The sequence below is a fragment of the Chanodichthys erythropterus genome, chromosome 16 (assembly GCF_024489055.1).
Source record: "Chanodichthys erythropterus isolate Z2021 chromosome 16, ASM2448905v1, whole genome shotgun sequence".
NCBI classification, from domain to species: Eukaryota; Metazoa; Chordata; class Actinopteri; order Cypriniformes; family Xenocyprididae; genus Chanodichthys; species Chanodichthys erythropterus.
This window is the reverse complement of record NC_090236.1, coordinates 28,992,071-29,016,272: the sequence shown is the minus strand read 5'-3', so window position 1 is coordinate 29,016,272 and position 24,202 is coordinate 28,992,071. Positions and strand designations below refer to the sequence as shown.

Sequence of the window (24,202 nt, the reverse complement as noted above, 5' to 3'; positions counted from 1 at the left end):
TATTAAGTGTTCTAATGTTTTTAATTGTTTGATGCAGTGCACTCATTGTAGTCCAACTTCTGTTTAAAAATGCCTGCACGTAATAACATAATGTAATATAATTCCTTACAGTTACACTGTTGAACCCAAACTCACTCTTAAATCAATCCATAACCGGTTCCTAATATCACCCACATTCCACCTCGAAGTCTTTTGATACAAACCCATACAAACACAATAAATACACTGTAGCCTATTTATTGTGTTTATTTTATTGCTGAACCTAAGTAAATAGCAGTTAAAGACACTTAATATAAAGTGAGAACGAAATGATAACAACGAGAAGAATAAAGTGCATGGGAGAGTTTGCTTGGTAAACTGGTTGTATATGATGCCAAACACATTATTTAAAGATTTAACAGACATTGTTAATAGCCTACTAGGTCTATTGGGACTGCAGTTTTCTTGTGTTTGGTATAGGCTAGAAAATACAAGACTGAAATCTAATTTAAACTTAATTGCACGATGATGAAAACTTCACCACTTCAATTCGAGGCCGTATTCCTCAGGGCAACTGGGGTTAATCTAGTCAGTCGGTCAAGAGCTTACTACCAGTCTGATGATTATGTCCCTAACCCAACACAGACTCTGCTGTCTGTATCATTAAACGATACTACGACAAGATTCAATGATAGCAAGAATGAAAAACGTAATACTTACAGGTAAGCTACTGTATGAACGTCTAGTAATTGCATACACCATGTTTGCTAACATCAAACTGCAAAATAGCAACTAATCTTATTAACACGACCGATTGACACGTTACCGCATGTCATTGCATTTATATTTATTTATTTATTTATTTATTTCGATAGCGCTTCTTTTGGTCATTGCTGTGGTGTCAGGATACGTGGAGGAACTCGATGACAAGTAAGTGTTTTACATTGTAAAGGAAGTGATTGTGTTTTAGTAGTGAAGGTGTTGCCAATGCAGTATAGTTATTTTTGCTGCGTAGATTACTGAGATCTTGAGAAATGGCACTTTATGAATTTGCTTAATAAAATGTGGTATTGATGAAAATTTATGTTCCTAATATGGTATATCATACTATATTTATTATGTGGGAACTATTTTATAAAAGTATATAGCCACACGAGGCTTAATGCTTCATTGTAAATAGTTAAGGGCTGCTGGCAATGCTATCAAGGCCTGTGGTTTGACATATTGCATTGATAGATAGATAGATAGATAGATAGATAGATAGATAGATAGAATGTGTGACTGAATCAATTAAACCGTTCACTTTTACAGGTTTAATGAATACCGGCGGAATGAACTCTGGCTGGTGGAGGTGAGAGTGTATACAGTGTAGTCTATGCAATTTTATGTTGTGTGATATGTTTATGCAAATTTGTAACATGTCAACTGTGTGATATCATTTTTTATTATTATTATTATTATTATTGCAGTTTTATGCTCCATGGTGCACATACTGTCACACATTTGAGCCAATATGGTATGAAGTTGGTGCAGAGCTGAAGAGTCTGGGCTCTCCTGTTAATGTCGGCAAGATGGATACCACACTGCACACAAGTAGGTTCAGTTCACGTGTATACAAAAGTGTGCATGTTGGAAAGATTTGATTGCATTGAATGCATTCCTAAAATTATATTTAAGATTACCAAGAACTGCATTTGTGCCATTCTCCCCTTAGGATACTTAGATGAAATATATTGTGCTGTAGCTTGGTTTGAGATGACAGTAATGGTAATGCCACACCAGGCCATTGCTTAGCAACCAATTAGTATGCTACTTAAATGGCAGGATAGGCTTACCTGCTGTTTAATGGGATTAGTTAAGCAGGCCTCATGCGTTCATGAGACTCAGTTCGTTGAACATTGTCTGTATTGAGTCTGTATCTTGTGAACCAGATGGCCATATGGCATAAGTTGCATTTCAGCAATTAGAAATCCTTTTAGTTTGCTTGGAATTAGGTTGTTCAGTGTCTACCTTTTGCTGGCATTGTCTTCCGACTTATAATCTTCTTATTATTAAGTTCATGCATAAGCTTTCTAGCTAAATAAAATGTAGTCCATGTCTTGTGTTTTACCCCCCACCATGGGTACACCTTGTTAGTAATTAGACTAGATAGTAGTGTTTAAAAAAAATCAAAGCTAATTAACAATAATTAATTGTGATCTACTAATGATATAGCTAACTAATAACAATCTTCTAAGTATGAGTTCTAGCATTATTATCTCTGTATATTCTGAAATGTTTCTCTACGTATGTATAAGTACAAAATAATAATAATAATGCTTGCAAATAAAACAAGATCACTTTGTGTCTTTAGATATTGCTTCAGAGCTTAATATTCGTGGATATCCAACCATAAAACTGTGAGTTAATGCCTAATTATTATCATATATAAATCTCTAAATTATAATAACCAAGAACTGTTCTTGCTGTATTTGACTCTGTTTTGTTCTTTTAATAAGGTTTAAAGGAGATCTGTCTTTTGACTACAAAGGGCAGAGAACAAAGGATGCTATTATTGAATTTACCAATAGAGTTTCAGGGTAATTCTGGAGTAAATCTTACCATAATGAATTGTATTATGTTGTCTTATGTCAGTGCTAGTTACAATTCTTTTCATGCTATCCCCTTGTCCTTTTTTAATTTAATCTAGTCCTGTGGTAAGACCACTCTCTAGTGTTCAGTTGTTCCAGCATGTGATGAGTCGTCATGATCTTATCTTTGTTTACATTGGAGGGGAGTCGTTTCTTAAGGTAAACATGTAAAATGAATGTCTGTCATACTGTATTTATGAACAATGAATGACTGAATTTTGATGGAATAGGAATGAAATGCAAACTAATGAACACTAGAGCATGAGTTCACAACAACTACTGCTATTAGATTGTATTTAAACTGTGTAAATATATATTTATTGGCAGGTCATGCAAAGATATACAGGAATGGTTTGTATTCAAGCTGCAAGTGAAATGTAGTTTACAAGTTTTATTTTGTATTTTTTACAGAATGAATACTATAAAGCTGCAACTGAGTATATTGTCCACACTTATTTTTTTTCTGCATCTGTGAAAGTCCTTCCAAAGGTAAGACTTTCTCCTTTCAGAGGAAAATACCTCTGTAAAAATAATCAACTTAAAATAAACCGAATCAATTCATTATTGATTTTCTCCATAGGCAGTCACTCTGCAGGATGTTCCCGTTGTTGCTGTGTTCAAAGATGGGACGTACTACCTCTACAATGGTAAGATCCATCACTTTAGTAAGTGAATATCTGAAACTAATAGGCTCTGTAAGCAGCAAAATAGCAATAGTCTCTCAGCGTCTGAGCTCAAGGCTGTTTCCTCTCATTGCTTCTCGAAGGGTGCCATTCCACTCGGGCAGGGAGGGGAGGTGGTAGTGAAATGCCAGGGCATCGAGGCAGAGTGTCACTAGGAAAGGGCACCAATAATGGGAATTAGGCAGGCGTGAAGAACGATGCAGCACCCTCAAAACAAACACTAGCCCATGACAGCCGTTTATCCTCAGGGTGTTGATCTGCTGGACTTCCCCATTGTTGAAGAAGGTCTTTTGGAACCAGAAGTTTAGCAGGAAAGGATTAGCACACTCAACCTGGACCCAGAACACTGCACTGTCAGACGAGTCCTCCACGATATGAATAGTTAACACATCCATGGAGCAAGGTTAAAAGATAAAGTGTAGAATGTGGTTTTTCAAGCAGATATTATGTATTAACATCTTCTTGATCGCCTAAAAAGAAATAAAGATTTGATCAGAATCATATAGGATCAAATTACAACCCACACTTGTCTTGTTACTACTACTAAAAAAACACCTTACATCCATGTAATTGTTTCAACTTAGAATTCAAACTGGAGGAAAAAAAAAGTTTGCCATTCAAATATAATTCAAAATAATTGCTTGTTAGATGTAAAAAACACTAAAAGAAAAGCTTGAGATCTTGAAATGTATTCATCACACACTACAATTCCTTAACACTGTTGAGCATATATATCTGTAATAGTATTTGGTCGATACTGAAAATGCACCAATAGGCAGTCCTTACCTGGTTTTATTTACATTATTTAGTGGTTTCGTTTCATAACAGAGATCAGATGATAATCCTTCTAAAAAACAAAGCATAAACAGACAATAAAAGGCAAAAAAAGTTCCAACAAAAAATGTTAAACAAATATTACAGGTCACAGGCACACGAATATATCTGATATGAAAGTACATTTACATTTGCACCACATCATTTGGCACACAGGGCACTTTATTGCTGGAATTCGGGATACTTTATTAACATTAAAAGTACTTGTTATGTTAGAAGTACTTACCCAAGATTTTGCACAGGTACATAAGAAACAAGTGAAAAGATTTTTGTGAAGACATTGTAATTACAGTAATGAGTTTCTTACCATTCTACTCCAAATTACGAGAATACAGAGACAGTAAAGCATTCCAGCTCTTCTCCTTCATGTGGCTTATTCTGAACATTCGTCTGGGCTATCATCCAGTACACACCCTTTAAGTCAACAGCTTGACTGTGTGCAAGTTACATATTTTGCATAATTTAATGCACAGTGGACAGAAACACTTTGTTTGATAATAAAATGAAAGCTCATTTGTTTCTTAGGATTTAAGAGATGAGACATTTCTGAGTACTTTAACTTTGCATATTGTTTGCACAGGTTTGATGATGACATTTAATAAGTGTAGGGCTACATGTAATACATTAAATGTACATGAAGTAATAAAAAGTTTAATCTCTCGTTTTATCATTTCTGTAGAATCTAATGGAAATCTGTCTTCCTGGATAAATCGAGAACGTTTTCCCTCTTACTTCCAAATCGATAGCTTTAGTCTGTACCAGATGGGAGAACAAAGTAAGCCTGTTTTTCTTTATGATCATATATATATATATATATATATATATATATATATATATATATATATATATATATATATATATATATATATACAATTATTTCTTTTGTCTTATTTTCTAATAACCTATTAAAGTTAACAAACCACATTGTAATTAATTAACACCATTTCTATGTAAAACAATACAACTGCTAGATGACTTTCTTCCAAGATACACTATTTATGTGTGAAAACGATGCTTTGACAGATTGTGATTGTGTGAACTTCCCGTGCATACATAATTTGTTGTGTTGCTGTTTATTTCTCACACTTTCCTCAAAGGTAAACTTGTGGCATTGGCAGTAGTAGATGAGAAAAATCCATCTGAAGAAAGCATTCGGTAAGCAACATTAGAAAATGTGCACCAAAGACCTCAAAACCATGACAATAGCCCATTTTTTCCCATTATTTCCACTGCAAAACTCAAAATTGCTCTCTTTAGCTACAAAACTCTGATGGAAAGGCTGTCTACTGAATACAGAGATCATTATAAAAGGTAGGTAGCAAATTTATATGCACTATAAAACATGAAGAGAAGGCACTTGAAATCTGAGTTTATAAAAATTATTTGTTAACGGCAGTTTTTGTGTCTGTTTTCTCCTAGTGATTACCAGTTTGGTTATATGGATGGTAATGAATATATTAACGGTTTAATTATGGGGTGAGTTGAATTGGACACAGATTTCTGCAGGTGCAAAGTGCAAGAAGTGTATTATGTGAAGCCACTGACATTGATGAATATAAATTCTGTGTTCATATTTTTGTTCAATCACCACTAATATATTTTTTCTTCTCAGGGAAGTTGTGATGCCCTCCATAATTGTGCTGAATATGACTATTGATGGATACTTTCTACCAGAAAGTAAGATTGAGACCATTGAGGATTTACTTCTCTTTCTCAACAGAGTTCTGGATGGCAGTGCAACGGTATGAGGAGCGAAAGTGTTTTCTTCTCCATTTTTTTCTGTCAAAACTCCTTCTTGCGCAATACAATGGGCCTTTTCTAATAAAATTCCATTTACCTTAATCAGCTACTCGGAGGAAATGGGTATTTGCAGTGCGCTAAGAGAGCTTTCTATAAAGCGAAGTCTACTTTGGTGGTGAGTCTGACTTACACTCTTTATTATTTTAGCAGAAGGGTAGATTTATTCTAATTTCATTTTTTCCCAAATATTTACTAAACGCTTAACGCACCGAAACCAGAACACACGGCTGATCACATCCTCATCAAATATTTACTTGAGGCTAATATTTAGGTCACTGTTGTCCTAGTAACTAATATAAATCTCCTCGATCTCAGTTAATGTTCCAGACAGCTCCGGCCTTCTCCTGTTTTGTGGTTGGACTGCCTGTGGGTGTAGTTGTAATGATCATCTGGGGTATATGTACTGCTGTACCAGTAGATGATGAAAAACCCGAGGAAGGAGCTACAGCCAGTCCTGGGAAGAAGGCAAAAGAACTGCAGCCTGACAACACAGAAAAAACCTCTGAAGCAAAGAAAGAGGATTAACATGGACTGTTTATTAAGGATCATGTTAATTTGTTACATATCATAATGTGTAATACTGTTTTTCCCATTTTTATAAATTGTTTTTCCAGTCTATATTGTGGAAATATAGTTTGGTTGGTTTCGTTATCAAATAAAGTTCAAATAACTTGGATGAACCATGATTTATTTTAAGCATCCATCATATGAAACAAATCTCTCTTTTTTTTTTCTTTTAATAAAATAAATACAGCAGATAGACTGTAACATATGGCTATATATGTATGATGTACACGAATAATGTGTTCAAATTCATGCTGAACATTTTACTGTATTATGCTGGAGATCCCTGGGTATTTTTTCTTTAGTTTTTGTTCTTAAAGTGTGTGTGTGTGTGTGTGTGTGTGTGTGTGTGTGTGTGTGTGTGTGTGTGTGTGTGTGTGTGTGCTTCAAAGTCAACTTGCTTAACTATATCCCGACTTGTGCATAAATTACATTAAATCATAACTATAAAACTGTACTTTATATTAGTATTGCAATTTCGTTTGATTACTTGGGCTACTTGTAAATAAAATACCGAATACCGGAAATATGGTTTAATAAAACCACTGGTATAACGACGCCATCTATCGACCATACTAAAAATTGTTAATACCGCAAGTGATAGTTGTACTAGATAACTTTGAGGATGGAAAGGGAGACTTGCCTTTTAACACTGTGACAGATCTGTAATGGAAGAAGGATTCGATGGAGGAAACTTATCCCTATAACCTAAAAAAGTTACCCTGAAATGACTTGAAAGCATATGGATTCTTCAAATCTGTCTTTGCTTCAGATCAAATGAGAAAACATCACACTTAGCGGTAAATTTCCTTCACCTCAAAGTGGATTAATGGATTATCTCGCTTCTCGTGTCACAAGATGACTAAAAGGCATTAACAGTGACTTTACATGGCGTTGTGAGCAGTTACCGCCGAACGGTGCAACTTTCTCTGGAAACAGTGGATCAAACTTGTAATGACGACGGATAATGAAAACGGAAGTTTCTTTGACATCTCTGCATTTATGATATTTCCGTTATGGCACTTTGGGCGGATATCGTTTTAACTATTGGCGAGAGATGATATTAATAGTTTTATCCAGTTAAATACTATAGCAGCGTACAAAAAATGCGGAAGAATTTTGTTTTGCGTGGGTTTATCAAGTTTTAGTTTAGCCGGAACACTATTTATGGAGCAAGCATGTTTTCTCAACGACATTTAATACTCGCAACATAAATGCAGCTATAGACACTTGGGGTTTTGCCTCAAAGGGAAATAATATCTGCAGCCCTGCATGTGAATTAAGTTGGAGTAAAAACTTTTTTTGGGCGCTTTGGAGGAGGAGCTTTCAAAGAGAAAAGCACCACATCTGTTTCTTGGATCATGGTCATGGAGAACATGCAGAGGTCTGCGGTTCTGCTCTGTGTCTTGGCTGTGGGACTTGCTTTTGGTGGAATTTCGTCTGCTTCAGAGAGATATGTGTCTTTGAAAGAACACCAAACAGACAATACCACCTTGTCGTCACACCTTCACCCCAAGCTATACTTTGATCAGACAGAGGTGGATTTGATGAAACAGAGGGCCACCACCACGCATAGACACTTATTCAAAGTGATTCGAAATGCAGTTTCTGTTATGTTATCCAATGCAGCTGCTTACCAGCCTCCAGTGAACCATGAGGATTTCGGCAAGAAATGGAATGAGATTTATGGCAACAATCTGCCACCTCTTGCACTATACTGTCTGCTTCAACCTGACGATGCTGCTGCCTCTCAGTTTTTGATTGAGTACATGGATAGAATGGTGGAGTATCCAGATTGGATGGTGTCCAGTGCCCCAAATGATGAGGTTCCGATTGCTCACTCCCTCACTGGTTTTGCCACAGCATATGATTTCATTTACACCTTTCTTGACACCCAGAGAAGACTGCGATATCTCACAAAAATACGATCTGTTACTGAGGAGCTTTTCGAGCTGTCCAAGCACAGAGGATGGGGAAAACAGTTTCTACAGAACCACCAGACTACTAATATAATAGCCATTCTCATTGGCGCTCTTGTGGCAGGGGAACATAGTGACCCAGAGACCATGATATGGAAGCAAATATCAGTGAACTACATGGAGAAGACCATGTTCCTTCTCAGCCACATTGTCGATGGCTCTCTCGATGAGGGAGTTGCATACGGTAGCTACACCGCAAAATCCATCACTCAGTATGTTTACTTAGCCATGCGTCATTTTCAGATAGACAACACGCAGAACAACTGGCTCAAAGCGCACTTCATGTTTTACTTCGCTACACTGCTTCCTGGATTTCAACGAACGGTTGGCATTGCAGACTCCAATTATAACTGGTTCTATGGGCCAGAAAGCCAGCTTGTATTTCTGGATGCATACGTGCTCCGAAATGGCTCAGGAAACTGGCTGGCGGAACAGATTAGGAAGCGTCGTCCTAAAGACGGACCCATGATGCAATCAGCTGCCCAACGTTGGGCTACTTTGCATACAGAGTACATATGGTATGACTCTGAGTTAACTTCAAAGCCTCCACCTGACTTTAACAAAGCAACCATGCATGTTTTCTCCAACTGGGGTGTGGTGACGTATGGGGCAGGGTTGCCTCAAGCTCAGGGTAATACCTTTGTGTCATTTAAATCTGGAAAATTAGGAGGGCGAGCGGTGTACGATATTGTCCATGCCCAACCTTATTCTTGGGTTGAAGGCTGGACAAACTTCAACCCAGGGCATGAGCACCCTGATCAAAACTCCTTCACTTTTGCACCAAATGGACAAGTGTTTGTCTCTGAGGCCTTGTATGGTCCTAAATACAGCTATCTTAACAATGTGTTGGTATTTGCCCCCTCACCCACCAGCCAGTGTAATCAGCCATGGGAAGGACAGTTGGGGGAATGTTCAAAGTGGCTACGATGGGGAGAAAAGGAAGTTGGGGAAACCGCTGGGGAGGTCATCGCGGCTTCGTCGCATCAGGACATGTTGTTTGTGAGTGGAGAGTCTGCTTCGGCCTATTCATCCGCCATGAAGCTAAAGAGTGTGTATCGGGCACTTGTGCTTCTCAACTCTCAAACATTATTCGTGCTGGACCACATTGAGAAACATGAGCGCTCCCCTCTCACTTCCCTAAGTGCGTTTTTTCACAACCTAGACTTTGATTTCAGATATGTTCCTCACAGATCGTTTGGAAAATACAATGGGGTTCTGATGGATGTATGGGATGCACATTACAAAATGTTTTGGCTGGACGCGCAAGGATCCAGCCCCGTTGCCAGGATACAAGAGGCAGAACAGGCTGCGGAATTCAAAAAGAGATGGACACAGTTTATAAATGTGACCTTTCCCATGGAGAACCCTGTCACTAGAGTAGCTTACTTGATGTATGGCCCGTACGTCAAGGTCTCGGACTGTAGATTCATAGACAACAGTAAAAATGGAGTAAAGATATCAGTGACTCTTAATGACACAGAGACTGTTGTGTCAGTTGTAACAAACTACAGAGACATTGAAGCTAGACACAGTTACTTGGGCTTTGCAGGCTTTGCCAAAACAGAAGAAAATAAAAGAATAGTTCAGTTTGGCCAGGGAATTCAAACTCTGCCAAGTCAAGTCACAAAAGATTTTGTGTTTGACTTTGGATTGGTGGTAAACATCTCTGCGATACTGACTTTATGTTTTGCTTTAGCTTTCATAATAAAAAAAAGGAAATTTCATGTGTCGTTCAATATGCTAATTCATTGCACTCTGATCTGTGTGCTGTTTTTGTGGGTGACTGAACTTTTGTCTGTTTTTTATGGCTGCGAACAGCTCTCGTGCTTATTTAAATCAAAAGACAGCAGCATATATGATGGAACAGACTCTAGCATCCCTGACCTCCTCCCCGTCATCACCATCACATCTATGCCGGGCTCGGGGGCAGAGATCCTTCAGCACCTTTTTGATAACAGCTCTGACTTTGTATACCTCCGGATCCCTTCCATCTACCTTCGGTTCCCCGTGTCTCCTTTCATCTCTCTGGTGGACGCTTGCGAATGGTCTGGAGCAGATGCGCAAAATGGACGATTTCGAGTTATTCAGGGATGGTTCCACTCCATAGTCCACAATGTGAAACTGCACCTGCAGAACATTCAATTGCACCAGAGCAATGACGAAACAGGGAATAATGTCAAAGCAAAAAGCCAAAGAAACAGAAGAATGCTGCTGTCAGAGCAGACGAGGACAGGAAGCGGCAAGCGTACCCATATGGACATCGGATACATACAAGAGCTCAGGCAGCACCTGGTAAAGTACCCAAATGCCCGGCCGGTGCTGAGCATGGGCAGTGGAGGCTGGTTCTTGAAGCTTCCTTATCTTCAGCAGGTCATAGGTCGCTCACTTCGCTCAGTTCATGTGGTCAGAGACCCACGTGCATGGATTTATCTTATGCTCTACAGCAGTAAGCCAAGCTTGTACTTTCGTAAGAATATTAAAAGGCACATCGCCAACATTTTTAAGCAGAACATTGATGGTGTGGATCAGGGCTGTGGTACAGTGGACTCACATTTCCTTCCTTTAAAGAAGATCCTCTCCCAGCCAGATCCCAACCCTGTACAGCTGCTAGCTCAGCTATGGCTGGCTCACAATTCAGCAGGACTCAAGGTGAGCGCAAGCCTGCCTTCAAACACTTACCTTATAGTCAAATTCGAGGACGTTGTATATTTTCCTGAAGAGACGGCGAGAACGATACATAACTTTATTGGAATACCTGTTGCACCAGCTGCATTAAACCAATTAACATTTGCCACGTCCACAAATTTGTATAATCTGATATATGAAGGAGATATATCACCTGCCAAAATCAACATGTGGAAGACCAATATGGCCATAGATGAGATTAAACTCATTGAGGATACATGTTGGCCTGTGATGGAGAAGCTGGGTTATAAAAGACATACAGTCAGTCATTCTTTTTTGTAACAGTTTTTATTTTTTATTTTTCATATTACGCCAAAAGATCATTATTGGGGAAGTATCATTATGTTTCCTTCAAATGTTCATCACATGACCAATTGTTTTGTGCTCCAATTCCAGAACATTTAAGCAATGTTTATATATTATTTAAATCATACAGACAAAACAGAGTCTAGAATGTCTAGATGTGCTAAAGAACAAAAAGTGATTGCTCACCACTGAAGATGAGCAACAGATGCAAGTCTTGGATCACAAACACATTTAGTTTGACTGGAAGACAAGATTATGGTATTTTCCACCAGATGGATGGCTAACAGTATTTTCCAGTTTTATATTGTGGGATACATGCTATTGTAATTATGCTATTGTGAGTGAAATGAATGTAATTTTCAGTCATTTTTCTACTATGAGACCTTATTGTTTGCATTTATGAGATCCAGTTCATGTGTAGGTCTATAAATGTGCAAAAATGTGTTCACTGTGACTGTACAATCAAATCTCTTTATTGAATTGAAGGGAAACATGTCACATCATCTTGCCAAATCAATTGTCATTTTTTAGTACTGTATGTGAATATTTTTTCCCTGTTGTTTCTTTGCACCTCTATATAAACTATATATATATTAAACACCATTAGCAAATCCGTCTTACTTTTCTGAAATATTCATTTGCTCGTGATGAAATCATAAATGGAACATTTAACAACCCAAACAAGTAAAACCACAAAACATCATATTTCTCATCTTAATGGGGAAATATTTTAATGCAGTTTTAAGAGACTACTAGCACGAAATGTTTTAAAAGTCACAGTGCAAATGGATTTTCCATGGCACCACATGCATATGAAGTGTAATCATCACTGTGGGATAACTGAAATGGAGGAAAATAACGACAATTTATGTGATACTTTTAAAACATTTGCAAAGCCTGCTTTAGTGTGTGTGGTGTTATTTGCAGAGTCATTCCTTTGCACCCAGCATGCTATCAGACTGAACTCAGCAAGCAGTTCTTCATAGGATATAGAGTCTGTATGGAGAATATTAAGTTAAATGCTTAAAAGCAAAGCCAGTCCCTATATTAGGCTATATGCTGATCATGTATAGGTCCCCAGCACGTCTACTCTATGGTGAGGTTTTTTTTACTATTATTATTTTATGTCTGGCATAAAGAAAAAAACGAAGAGTAAACATGGTAAAAGGCATGAATACAGTGTGATTTGAATTGTGAAGCAACAAGTTATCTCTCAAATTTGTTTAACAGTATCAATAGTGGCAAGTTGAATGTGGCAATTCATTAACGTACACATACTTCTTAATGGTACAAATAGATGGTTCAACATTACTTACGTGACTTCTGTGGATAAAAAAAAAAAAAGTTTAATAGTCAGTAACAGATCTTAGAAAAGAGGGGAATTAAAGATTTTTGCTTGCAATTCAAGACATAGAATTACTCATAAAATGTCGCCAGCAGAGGGCAGCAGATAAATAAAGATCCAACAACGTGCTTGAGCAGAAATATATTATCAGGTCCTTCACTACTGTTCGCATCAAATCATGTAAGAACTAAAAAAAAAAGCTTGCTCATTGGTGCCAACTTCACGTTTCCTTTTTACACTTCAAAATACTTGTCATTTACACTAATAAATCTGGGATGAGTCAGGTCTTGAGCAGTGTGATATATTGTGAATCTTACCGTGGTTTCCTAGGTGCTAACCTAATACTTTGCAAATGTGTTTAATTCAGATGAGCCAAACAGTGACTGTGGGTTAAATACAGACTTACAGAAACAGCTCATGCATTCAAATGAACAAATCATGCCTTGATGCTAGGTAGCTCACTAGATTTTACCAGAAAATTGATTTGTTTTCAGATCATTGTATTGAAACCCTAGAACCGTGGCCTTCTAACGCATCTCATGAAAGGGATTGATAGTTTTCCTGATTAGCAGACAGTTCTCGTGCCTTCTAATGCACCGGTGCCTTCAGCATGAGCCAAAAGCCCGGCTAGTGTTTGATCATTCACACTGGGCATGTACCCGTGGTATCGACTTTGATGAATTAGGTGGTGTTGTGAAACCAGAGCTATTTATTCTTCTTAATGTCAAGCCCTTGGAAAGAGCATACTGATAGGAACATGTTTTAGCATTATCCATTGCAATGAAGAATGCACACAGGCTCTGAAGGAGAAGATAAACGAACTTCATTCGGTTTATGGTCATGTGGTTTTAGTGGATGTTAAATTTATACTAATAAATGTATCGCATGATAAAATTAGTATCTGAGATTAAACCTCATGGTTTAGGCTTTTCCCAAAAGAGGGATCTCTCATGAAGTTGACAAATGCACTGTTAAATACTATGAACTAAAAATATGATTAGTGAGTAATGGCAGGCTCTAGAGGACTTCAGACCAGAGTTTCTTATTAAAAACACTGGAGGTAGCGGATACACAGGCCTAAAAGAAAACATGAAATGAGTCACGTGTAAATGTACCTGTTTACGGACAGTTTTCAAAGTCTACTTCTAAATCTGCTGCTTTCAAACCATCTGTAGCCTCTCCTCCTTTGAATCAAACTAGATACAATCTAAATGCTAATCAATTTCAGCAACTAGCGCTTTTAGGGCTGACGGATTTTCTGCCGCACTCTCTGGTGTCCAGGGGGACCGGTGTGATGAGGCTTTGTTGGCGTACTGGAGATCAGTGGACCTTTAACACTTTCTCTTGTGAATAAAAAGTTTTACTACATGTTCTTCCAGAATATTATTATCATACTAGAAAAAAAAAAAAAAAAAACATATTCATAACATTTATGCAATGCTTTTAAATACAAATATCTGGTCATGTGGACAATAAAATACGTTTTGCATCTGCACCCACATTATCACGTTACGTATTGAACATCTAGTGTCTTAAGGGACAGGCAGAACACACAAGGTAAGTAAGACAGTGGATAAAGTGGGATCCATACTCCATTTTGGAGGATCAATGCTCCAGGAGACCATGAGGAGAGAGGGATTACGTTAATAACACTAATAACCATGGCTGGGTCTTTAACTATGCCCATCTCTGAAACTCAGCACACTGAAAGCCTCTTTATAGTTGAACTGCGTCTTTAATTTCATCTCTGCAAATAATTAAAGTTACTTTGAAGAGCTGTTTACACTGTAAATACTTCTGATTGCAACTTTATATCATCGATTGGTATTCATTGTTTCTTAAGTATGCCGTTTAATTGAGATTGAGGCCATTATTATTACCTAAAGACTTGTCTAACCCCCCACTAACATAGGGCATAACACACCCAAACATTAATTAAATCAGGAGCCGTGTCCTCCGGGCACTGTAGTCCAGTTCACTCTGCGGAAGGGCAATTTGAACATAACCTCAATCTGGGATTTTTCCCAAATGAAATAGTGAAACCACCGCACACAGTAATTAAGGAGACAGTGCCCCCTGAGTGCCCTCATCCTGGCCCTGCATCAGCTCACAGGCCTTTAATATTTCATCAAGATCTCTCCAGCTCTCACCTGTGCTTGTAGAGACTCTAGCCAATGCTAGAACAATGCTTTGCTCTGTCACTCTCTCAAAACCATTAGTTTGACCCCATAGACTCAGACTGTCACCCCTCCAATATGGCAGCAGTTACCTGTTACACACATCTTTCTAACAAGAAAGACAGGATTCGGTAAACTAGGATGATAAAATAACACAAAAAGAGAGAGTTTCGTAAGGTAATAATCAAAATTAAACAACACTTAGTTCAAGTCGTCATTGAATCATTCACTCGTGTCATTCCAAAACTCAGAATTTGTGCTCTGCATTTCATCCATCCAAGTGCTCACACACAGCAGTGAGTATTCAACACACACACACACACACCGTGAACACACACCTGGAGCAGTGGGCAGCCATTTTTTGCTGCGGCGCCCAGGGAGTGATTGGGGGTTAGGTCAAGGGCACTTCAGTTTTTGGTAATGAGAGTGGAAGAGAGCGCTGTTCATTCACTCCCCCCACCAACATTTCCTGCCGGTACTGAAACTCAAATCCATGACCTTCGGATTACAAGTCTGACTCACTAACCATTAGGCCACAACTGTACTGTCCACTCTCTTTTTCATATGATGAAAGTGAATGGTGATCCAGGCTTTCAAGCTTCAAGCTATTCATTATAATATTGTGGTCAGATTTTATTTCAGATTTTTTTTTAAATAAATATATTATAAATTCTGAACAAAAATATTATAGAATATTATATAATTGACAATTCTTATTTTTTATGGAATATTTTAGCAGGGCTTGTCAATGTCAAAATTATTGAGATGGCCAATCAGATCAAAGTAGGCGGGGTTTACGTTCTCTTTTGGCTTGTGCACAGTCTTCACACAGATCAGCGCATCAATCCATCTCTTAATGCCCTTGTGGAGGCTTTTCTTTCTGGTGAAATCATAAAACAAAATGCACAAACATGTCCCTGCTCTTGATATACAATTATTGATGAAAACCCTTTACAAGGGCATATTAGAACCCACAGCCTTTGATATGTTCAATCGAATGTTTTTACAAGATGTAATATAAGTCTAAGGTGTCCCCTGAATGTGTCTGTGAAGTTGCAGCTCAAAATACCCCATAGATTTTTTTAAATTAATTTTTATTTTGAGGCATAATTAGAAATGCGCCGACTCAGGCTGCGCCCCCTTTAATTGCTTGCGCTCTCCGCCCCCTCCCGAGCTCTCGACTCTATCACTGCATAAACAAAGTTCACACAGCTAATATAACCCTCAAAATGGATCTTTACAAAGTGTTCGTCGTGCAGCATGTCTAATCGCGTAAGTATGGTATTTATTTGGATGTTTACATTTGATTCTGAATGAGTTTGATAGTGGCTAATGCTACACTGTTGGAGAGATTTATAAAGAATGAAGTTGTGTTTATGAATTATACAGACTGCAAGTGTTTAAAAATGAAAACAGCAACGGCTCTTGTCTCCGTGAATACAGTAATAAACTATGGTAACTTTAACCACATTTAACAGTACATTAGCAACATGCTAACGAAACATTTAGAAAGACAATTTACAAATATCACAAAAAATATCATGTGATCATGGATCATGTCAGTTATTATTGCTCCATCTGCCATTTTTCGCTGTTGTACTGGCTGCCCTTGTGTAATGCCTCGATCATGGGCTGGCATATGCAAATATTGGGGGCGTACATATTAATGAGCCTGACTGTTACGTAACAGTCGGTGTTATGTTGAGATTCGCCTGTTCTTTGGAGGTCTTTTAAACAACTGAGATTTATATAAGAAGGAGGAAAGAACAGTGTTTGAGACTCACTGTATGTCATTTCCATGTACTGAACTCTTGTTATTCAACTATGTCGAGGTAAGTTAAATTTTCAATTCGATGGCACCTTTCAAGACATGGTTACGGCCTTGTATTTCAGTGTTTATTATAACTGATTTATATGTGCCCTCAGTTATTTTTAATCAAAATAAGTTCTCCCTCTTGCAGCGACATCTCTTCTCTGATAGTGTGTTCACTGGTGTAAGGGCAGGGCAACCTGTCCCTCACATGAGGTCACAGCGATAGCAAACCACAACCATCCAATCAATTGCTGATGGACAAAATCAAGTCCTGGCCTACATTTTTCTTGTTCAAGAAACCATTTCACTTTGATATAAGTCACAATAGGGAATATAATACAATTCCAACATCTGTTTCATACCAACTTTAAGCATCATAGATATGAGTCACACTGACAACCACTCTGCATTTGGTGAGATGTAAAATGTCAGGACTAAGAGGCACCGGTTGGTAATATTTATACAGCAACCACACGGCAATTTGGGGATCACAAGCTTTTGATCTTTAAACTGAGCTCTCTAAAAGCTTTCCGTTTGAAGAGAGCATCGGGTCTCAGCAGTGCACGGGGAGCTAGTGGCAGCAGCAGTGTTAGTAAATCATAAGAGTAAACAGAGATGCTGTGGTATGGCAGTCGTTTGAGTGAGAGCCGCACTCCTCTGGCCAGAACTACTCCGGCGTACCTATCAATCACAGCCTGTGATGAGTGCTGAACACATCCACTCACTCAGTGGAACCTCTGCACATCAAAGTTATGGGTCACTCGTATGGAGCACTCTTTCCCATGAATACTGCACTTTGGAGTCATAATGCCGCTTTTACCACATATGTTGGAAGTGGCTGCCATTGAGACAGGTTATATAGTGGATGGGGTGATCCATTTCTCTTTGCAGTCATGATATCGAAATGTGATGAGGATGAATGTAGAGGAACCATTTTCATTTATCAAAACAGCTTTTTATATTGTGTCTGAGGAGCAATAACCCATTGTTTAAAGGAGATGTAAAGGAGAACCAAGACTCAACAAACAGAGACACTACATATTTATCTCTTAAACCTTGCCTTCAAGCAGTTATTATTCTTCCCTGAGGTGTCTTTATACCATGAAACCATGTATTGCCATTGATAACAACATAATGGCCCGAGAACCCCTTGACATATACATCTTAAACCATCTTTGTGTGTTTTTGTTCCCTTTCAAAGTGAAAACCACATGTCCTACACTGTCTCTGCGGGTTGCATAACCTCAGCCTGCTGCGCATCTAAGAGCGGGGAATTGCGGAGACCGGAATTACGAGGATATGCACTACAAGCTTGCCGATGCACAATATTATGAGCAAACCCGCCTACTGCGTTTGAAAATATAGGTGACATTTCCACTTTCAATGCAACAGTATCACAATATTTTGATGCTTGCGTTAAAATATGATAGATATTATACATTTAATGCTAAGAATATTTAACCCCTATAAAGCCTATCATATTTGATACATGAATTTCTAAAGGTGTGATCGCATTTACCGTTGTTCTGTGAATTTTCACTGGTGAAATTCCATAGGAATCCACATGATCAGGATCAATAGAAAGCTGCTTGGTTTGAAAGTGACTTCTGTATGAGCTGTGCTTCATACATACTATTAGACAATGGACATTTCGCCAAACTTTTGATAATGTGGTCGCACCTTAAAGGATTAGTACACTTAAGAATCAAAATGTCCTGATAATTTACTCACCCCCATGTCATCCAAGATGTTTATGTCTTTCTTTCTACAGTCGAAAAGAAATTAAGGATTTTGAGGAAAGCATTTCAGGATTTTTCTCCATATAGTGGACTTCAACAGTTACCCACAGGTTGAAGGTCCAAATCGCAGTTTCAATGCTGTTTCAGACAGCTCTACCTGATCCCAGCCGAGGAATAATTAAGGTTTCTGAAGAAAACATTCCAGGATTTTTCTCCATATAGTGGACTTCACCAGTTACCAATAGGTTGAAGGTCCAAATTTATATATACATTTTTTTAAAAATAGTTTTTAACCACAAATGCGTGTCTTGAAGGCATAGGGCGAAAAACTCCCTTTCCAATGTGATTATGTAATGCGTGGTTCTTTGCAGAGCTAGTGCAAGATGAGCATTTGTGGTTAAAAAGTATATCATTTTTATTTATTATTTTTTTGGAAAATGACTGATCGTTTTACTAGATAAGACCCTTATTCCTTAGCTGGAAATATGTAGAGCCCTTTGAAGCTGCATTGGAACTGCAGTTTAGACCTTCAACCCTTTGGTAACTGTTGAAGTCCACCTTAAGGAGAATAATCCTGGAATGTTTTCCTCAAAAACCTTAATTTCTTTTCAAGTGAAGAAAGAAAGACATAAACATCTTGGATGACATGAGGGTGAATAAATTACCAGGCAATTTTCATGAATGTGTCTGTGAAGTTGCAGCTCAAAATACCCCATAGATTTTTTTAAATTAATTTTTTTAACTGCCTATTTTGAGGCATAATTAGAAATGCGCCGATTCAGGCTGCGGCCCCTTTAATTGCTCGCGCTCTCCGCCCCCTCCTGAGCTCTCGACTCTATCACTGCATAAACAAAGTTCACACAGCTAATATAACCCTCAAAATGGATCTTTACAAAGTGTTTGTCATGCAGCATGTCTAATCACGTAAGTATGGTATTTATTTGGATGTTTACATTTGATTCTGAATGAGTTTGAGGCTATATGCTCCGTGGCTAATGCTACACTGTTGGAGAGATTTATAAAGAATGAAGTTGTGTTTATGCATTTTTTATGCAATTTTCATTCTGAAGTGAACTAATCCTTTAAGACCTTATCAACTTTATCAAAACTTTGATGAAAAACCTGTTGTATACAGTACACTTCTAAATGCCTTCTGCCCTCTGAATGATAGTTCATACTTTAGGCCTTTTACTATAAATCTAAAAACGTCTACCTTCTGGTTGTGGTATGTGTCTTTTTACTGTGAAATCTTTAATGATGTTTAAAAAGTATAACTTTTATATTGTTAGTAATAACTAAAGATGGACATTTACTGGCTGAAGCAACTTAGGTTTACTTGATTATCCATATATTTTATTTTAGAAAAAAATCATGTTACAATATATGTATCAGATTTGACACAACAGGCTTTTGAGGCATCAAGCATCTCTCAAACACTGCATTAAACTATGTTTTGCTTTAATAATAAAACAACTAAGCATTTAAGTATCATCTTCCTAAGACATGTTATTGGGTTATTAGTGTGACTTTTTTTCTTTTTTGAGTAGTCTATACTGTTATATATAAAAAAAATCACATTGATTTACTATCTCATTGATTTTTATCAAATTGCATATCTGTACAAATATACTTGCATATTTTTTTTCTCAGTTTGGGCCTCTGAAGAAAAATTAGTTTTTTTTTCTTTTTTTTTCTTAGAGTGTGCGCTCCGTATTCTCACTACATCATACTATATGGGCCTAAAAGCCTGATATATATTTTGTATATACTTTATACTTTATATACTTATTTGTTAAAATAAAACTTATACAAGACACAAAACAAAAAAACACACATGAAAACCTCAAATTCTGGATGTGTTTTTAGTTAGGTGAAGGTGCAGAATTGTATGTGTGATATTGTTTATGGATTATGTTGTCTATGTGGTTGAACTGTTGAATTGTAAAGTCCAGGAATTGTAGTTCTGGATTGTTGCTGACTACATTCATTGTACATTCAATGCATTTCTTTGTCTATATAATTTGTGTTCTTCTATTATTTTTTCCCTCGCTTGTTTTGTTTTTATGGAGGACTTGAATAATCATGAAGTTAGAGAAACTTTTAACTAATTTCTTGCTTTTTTTGTGTGAACCATTTTTTAGAGGTTTTTCAGGTTATTGATCCTTCAATGGTATAGAATAACGTAATTTTACCTCAGTTTCACAAGTTATTTATTAATTAATTTATTTTTGCATGGTTTATTTGTAATCACTGATTATTTACAGGTTGCCTAGTTACAGCCTGCCGTTATTGCGCCTGCAGTTATTGTGGATAAAACCGAGCCTCCTGCAAAACCCAGCAGTTCACCTGCTGTGGGGTTTCATACACTCCTTTAAAGCCCATCTGTAACGGTTGGGACTTTATCTGCTCTGTGGCACTCAGGACCCTCCAGGTGATGACTCACCCAACTTGTGAAAATGAAATCTTTTCACAAGCTGCCTTATTGTCAAAGAAAGCTGGCACAGGTGCTTTAGTTTTGTGTGTTAGAAAAGTTGCTGCATCAGATGTACACATGTTGGCAGGGAATCATGTTGCAGTGTCAATTTTATTCTGTCATTTTCATATCAAAATGGATGCTTTGTGCAAATTATTCTTAAAATGATCAATGTTTTCAAAATCACACTGTTTAAAGTGCTATCTCAGTGTGGGTTCAGATTGTGTTTTACATTTTAGCATCTTAGCATATAGCAAACATGCAATTAGACCTCTTTAGCTCAAAATATGTATACATATTCATGTAAAAGCACGAGATGAGGCTCAGAAATAGACGTTTAAGGTTGGCAGCTTTTAAATCCTCAAAAACATGAATGAAAGCAATAGCCGTGTGGTGGAACAGTGAAGATTAAAACCTAATGTGTCTTCTGATCTGTATGTCATGAATTTTACATTATTCATTCTCTCTCTGGAACTGTGACAGTTGCATTTGCTTATGTGTGATTTTGATTGGAAATCTGAGGACTATTCAGCATGCTAATAGGACAATTCCAATTCTAGACCAATGGTTTTCCCAGAACGCTTCATCTTTTTTAATATTCCGTCCAATTTGTTCTCAATTTTGTGTTGCTACCCACTTTTTTCAGAGCTCTGCTATTAAGGAAATATGCCTCTCTATGTCTTGGACTACCAAATTATAGTCCTTCATTTTGAAATTATACATTTTATTCCCTTTTTTAAAATCAAATTTGGTACAGTAGCAAAATTACATCAATCCTGAAGAATAGTTTGAAGTGTGATTTCGCCGATGGAGCTAGTAAAGACATCTCTTAAAATGCCTCGTTCCTCACAACTCGCGAATCAACAGCGAGTGTGCAGAGTAAATCAAGTAAGTGTCATCACATTGGAAGATGGTGCACAAACCCCAGAGGATAAGCTGCTATTCCAATAGATACATTTTCATAAGTTCATAGCAGCTCCAAGCGACAAGTCTAATAGATTTCCTCAATCAATTTGCAGAGGCAGAAGATATTATCCTGAAGAGCGTAATCTTATGAACTGTGATATGATAATAATGGCTTTTCTGTCTTATTGATCATCTGATACGTTCAGGCTTAGGGAGTAAATACAAAGAACAGTTGGTTTCCATCTGTTTGCATGCACACATTGGATCACTCAATCTTACAGTACAGCACATTACATGAGAAACTCAGGGTTTGGGATGGCGTTCCTTTAACAGTGAAAGGTTATTTATGAAATCAATTATGTTTTAAGGCACTATACGCTCTGTTAGCCTCTTTTGTGGGTGGAATTTTGATGCAGACTAATGAATGGAGCTTATGAAATGTCAGTGGTGAGATTTGGTGAACGCAACGCTTATTATACTGATGTGGCACCAGCAAAGAAGCGATTGGTGTTTGTCTGTCTGACCCTTAACTGAGATGATTTTCATGCTGGTTACACTTTTAATTAGAGAGATTATACTGTAATTGAGCTGCTACAAGGCTGTCACATCCCTCCGCTGCAGAACGTGCAGTGCAGCTCAGGCAAACGTTGCCCCTGGAGACCACAGGGCAAATGCTCTAAATCCCCTCAACAAAATATTCATGTAGAAGACAGAACATAAAAAATGGGGGAAACAGAGAAATGGCCTTTGGAAAAAGGGAGAAAAGCGAGGCACATGTAATTCCATGTGAAGTCTTGTACTTATTTCTATCAGGTGGCTTGTAAACTAACAGCTCCAGGGGGCAAAGAAGATGACAAATATTGTTCATAATGGTTGAAAACTAATGAAGCGTGAGATGCCAGCAAGAGCTTGGAGGGGGCCAGGGGCGATCTTACTCTGTTGTGTGAGTCCCTCCCCTTTCTCCCTACCATTTTCTGTACATTCCCCTCCTTTTCTGCTTCTCTCGAGAGCAGTCTCCCTATCGTTTTTCATCTCTTTTCCCTCCACCTTCATATGCAGCGTTTCTCTCTTTCTCAGCAGGCTGCTTAGAGTGTGGTGTTCAAGTAAATGGAACATGCTGTAGACATGTAAGCCTGCTAACAAACAAATATTAAACTATATATAATGTGCTTGTTTAATTTAATGACTCTCTCTAATGCATTTCTTTCTTCTGCAGAATGCATATGGTTTGGAATGACACAAGGGTGAGTAAATAATGACAGAATTTTTACTTTGGCTGAACTACTGATCTTATAAATCATAAGAAATTTAAATCAAAAATTGAGAAATTTAATCAAATTACATGTATGTTTTTGAACTTATACTGTTACAGTATATGGTGGTAGACAAAGCACACGAAGGAGAATCCAATAAACAGACTTTTTAAATGAAAATTATTAGGAGTACATGGGGAAACCCCCGGAGGTCATGGGCAGGTGCAGACCGATAGGATGCCTCCAGGGTGGTACCGGCCATGCAGGGGACCAGTGGGAGCTGGCGGTTCAGACAGTTCAGGGCGCCATGGCAGCCACTACGGCAGCCATCAGACGTGGCGGCGGCCATCTTGGGAGGAGGCTCAGGAGTGGCGACCATCTTGGGACAAGGCTCAGGAGTGGTGGCAATCTTGGGACGAGGCTCTGGGATGGCAGCCATCTTAGGACAAGACTCTGGAACGGCAGCCATCTTGTTCTCTGGACCGAGGTTTTGGGTGATCTTAGGAACCACAGACGGATGGAGTGAGGCACACTTCAGCACTGACCTGACCGATGTAATTGCTGGGTCTGTAGCTTTGGCCCCCAGGTCAGCCCTGTTGGACATCCATTTCCGTGCATGGGGGAATGCCAGAGGACAGAAATGGACCAATCCGCTTTGGAGCAGTATGTGAAGGGAACCGGTTTGGGGTGAGCTGGTGAGGCCATGTGTGTTTCTGATGGGGCTGGATAAGGAAAATACTTCTCTGCTTTAACTTCTTCAACTTCAAAATTTGAACCATTTAAATAGAGAATAAGATTAATCGACTCAACAAGAGAGAAATAACAAGCAGGTCCGTTATAACGAATTGTATCCTCACCCAGTCCCATACAAAAACACACAATGAGGGAAGCGTCAGTCCAGCTCACCCAATGGGAGAGCTTGAGAATCTCCTCCAAATACCTCTCCAAAGGACGACCATTCTGCCTCAGTTCCCACAGTCGGTCCTCAGCCAGGATCATCTCGTTGTGGTCGGCTCTTCTGTTACACTTCATGGCG

The 24,202-nt window shown here is 38.2% G+C and overlaps 2 protein-coding genes across 2 annotated transcripts; both read left to right on the top strand.

The window, feature by feature from the left end:
- Positions 1–676: 676 nt before the first annotated feature.
- Positions 677–6,732, top strand: tmx3a (thioredoxin related transmembrane protein 3a). Its single transcript, XM_067363558.1, has 16 exons — positions 677–701; positions 855–909; positions 1,291–1,330; positions 1,449–1,572; positions 2,333–2,378; positions 2,478–2,558; positions 2,669–2,768; positions 3,021–3,098; positions 3,190–3,256; positions 4,806–4,901; positions 5,224–5,281; positions 5,384–5,437; positions 5,546–5,602; positions 5,739–5,868; positions 5,973–6,041; positions 6,242–6,732. The coding sequence occupies exons 1-16, from the start codon at positions 680–682 to the stop codon at positions 6,449–6,451; spliced, it is 1,287 nt and encodes a 428-aa protein (XP_067219659.1). The 5' UTR covers positions 677–679; the 3' UTR covers positions 6,452–6,732.
- A 2-nt stretch (positions 6,733–6,734) lies between these two features.
- On the top strand, positions 6,735–12,350 carry dsela (dermatan sulfate epimerase like a). Its single transcript, XM_067363557.1, has one exon. The coding sequence runs from the start codon at positions 7,852–7,854 to the stop codon at positions 11,434–11,436; it is 3,585 nt and encodes a 1,194-aa protein (XP_067219658.1). The 5' UTR covers positions 6,735–7,851; the 3' UTR covers positions 11,437–12,350.
- Positions 12,351–24,202: the final 11,852 nt, after the last annotated feature.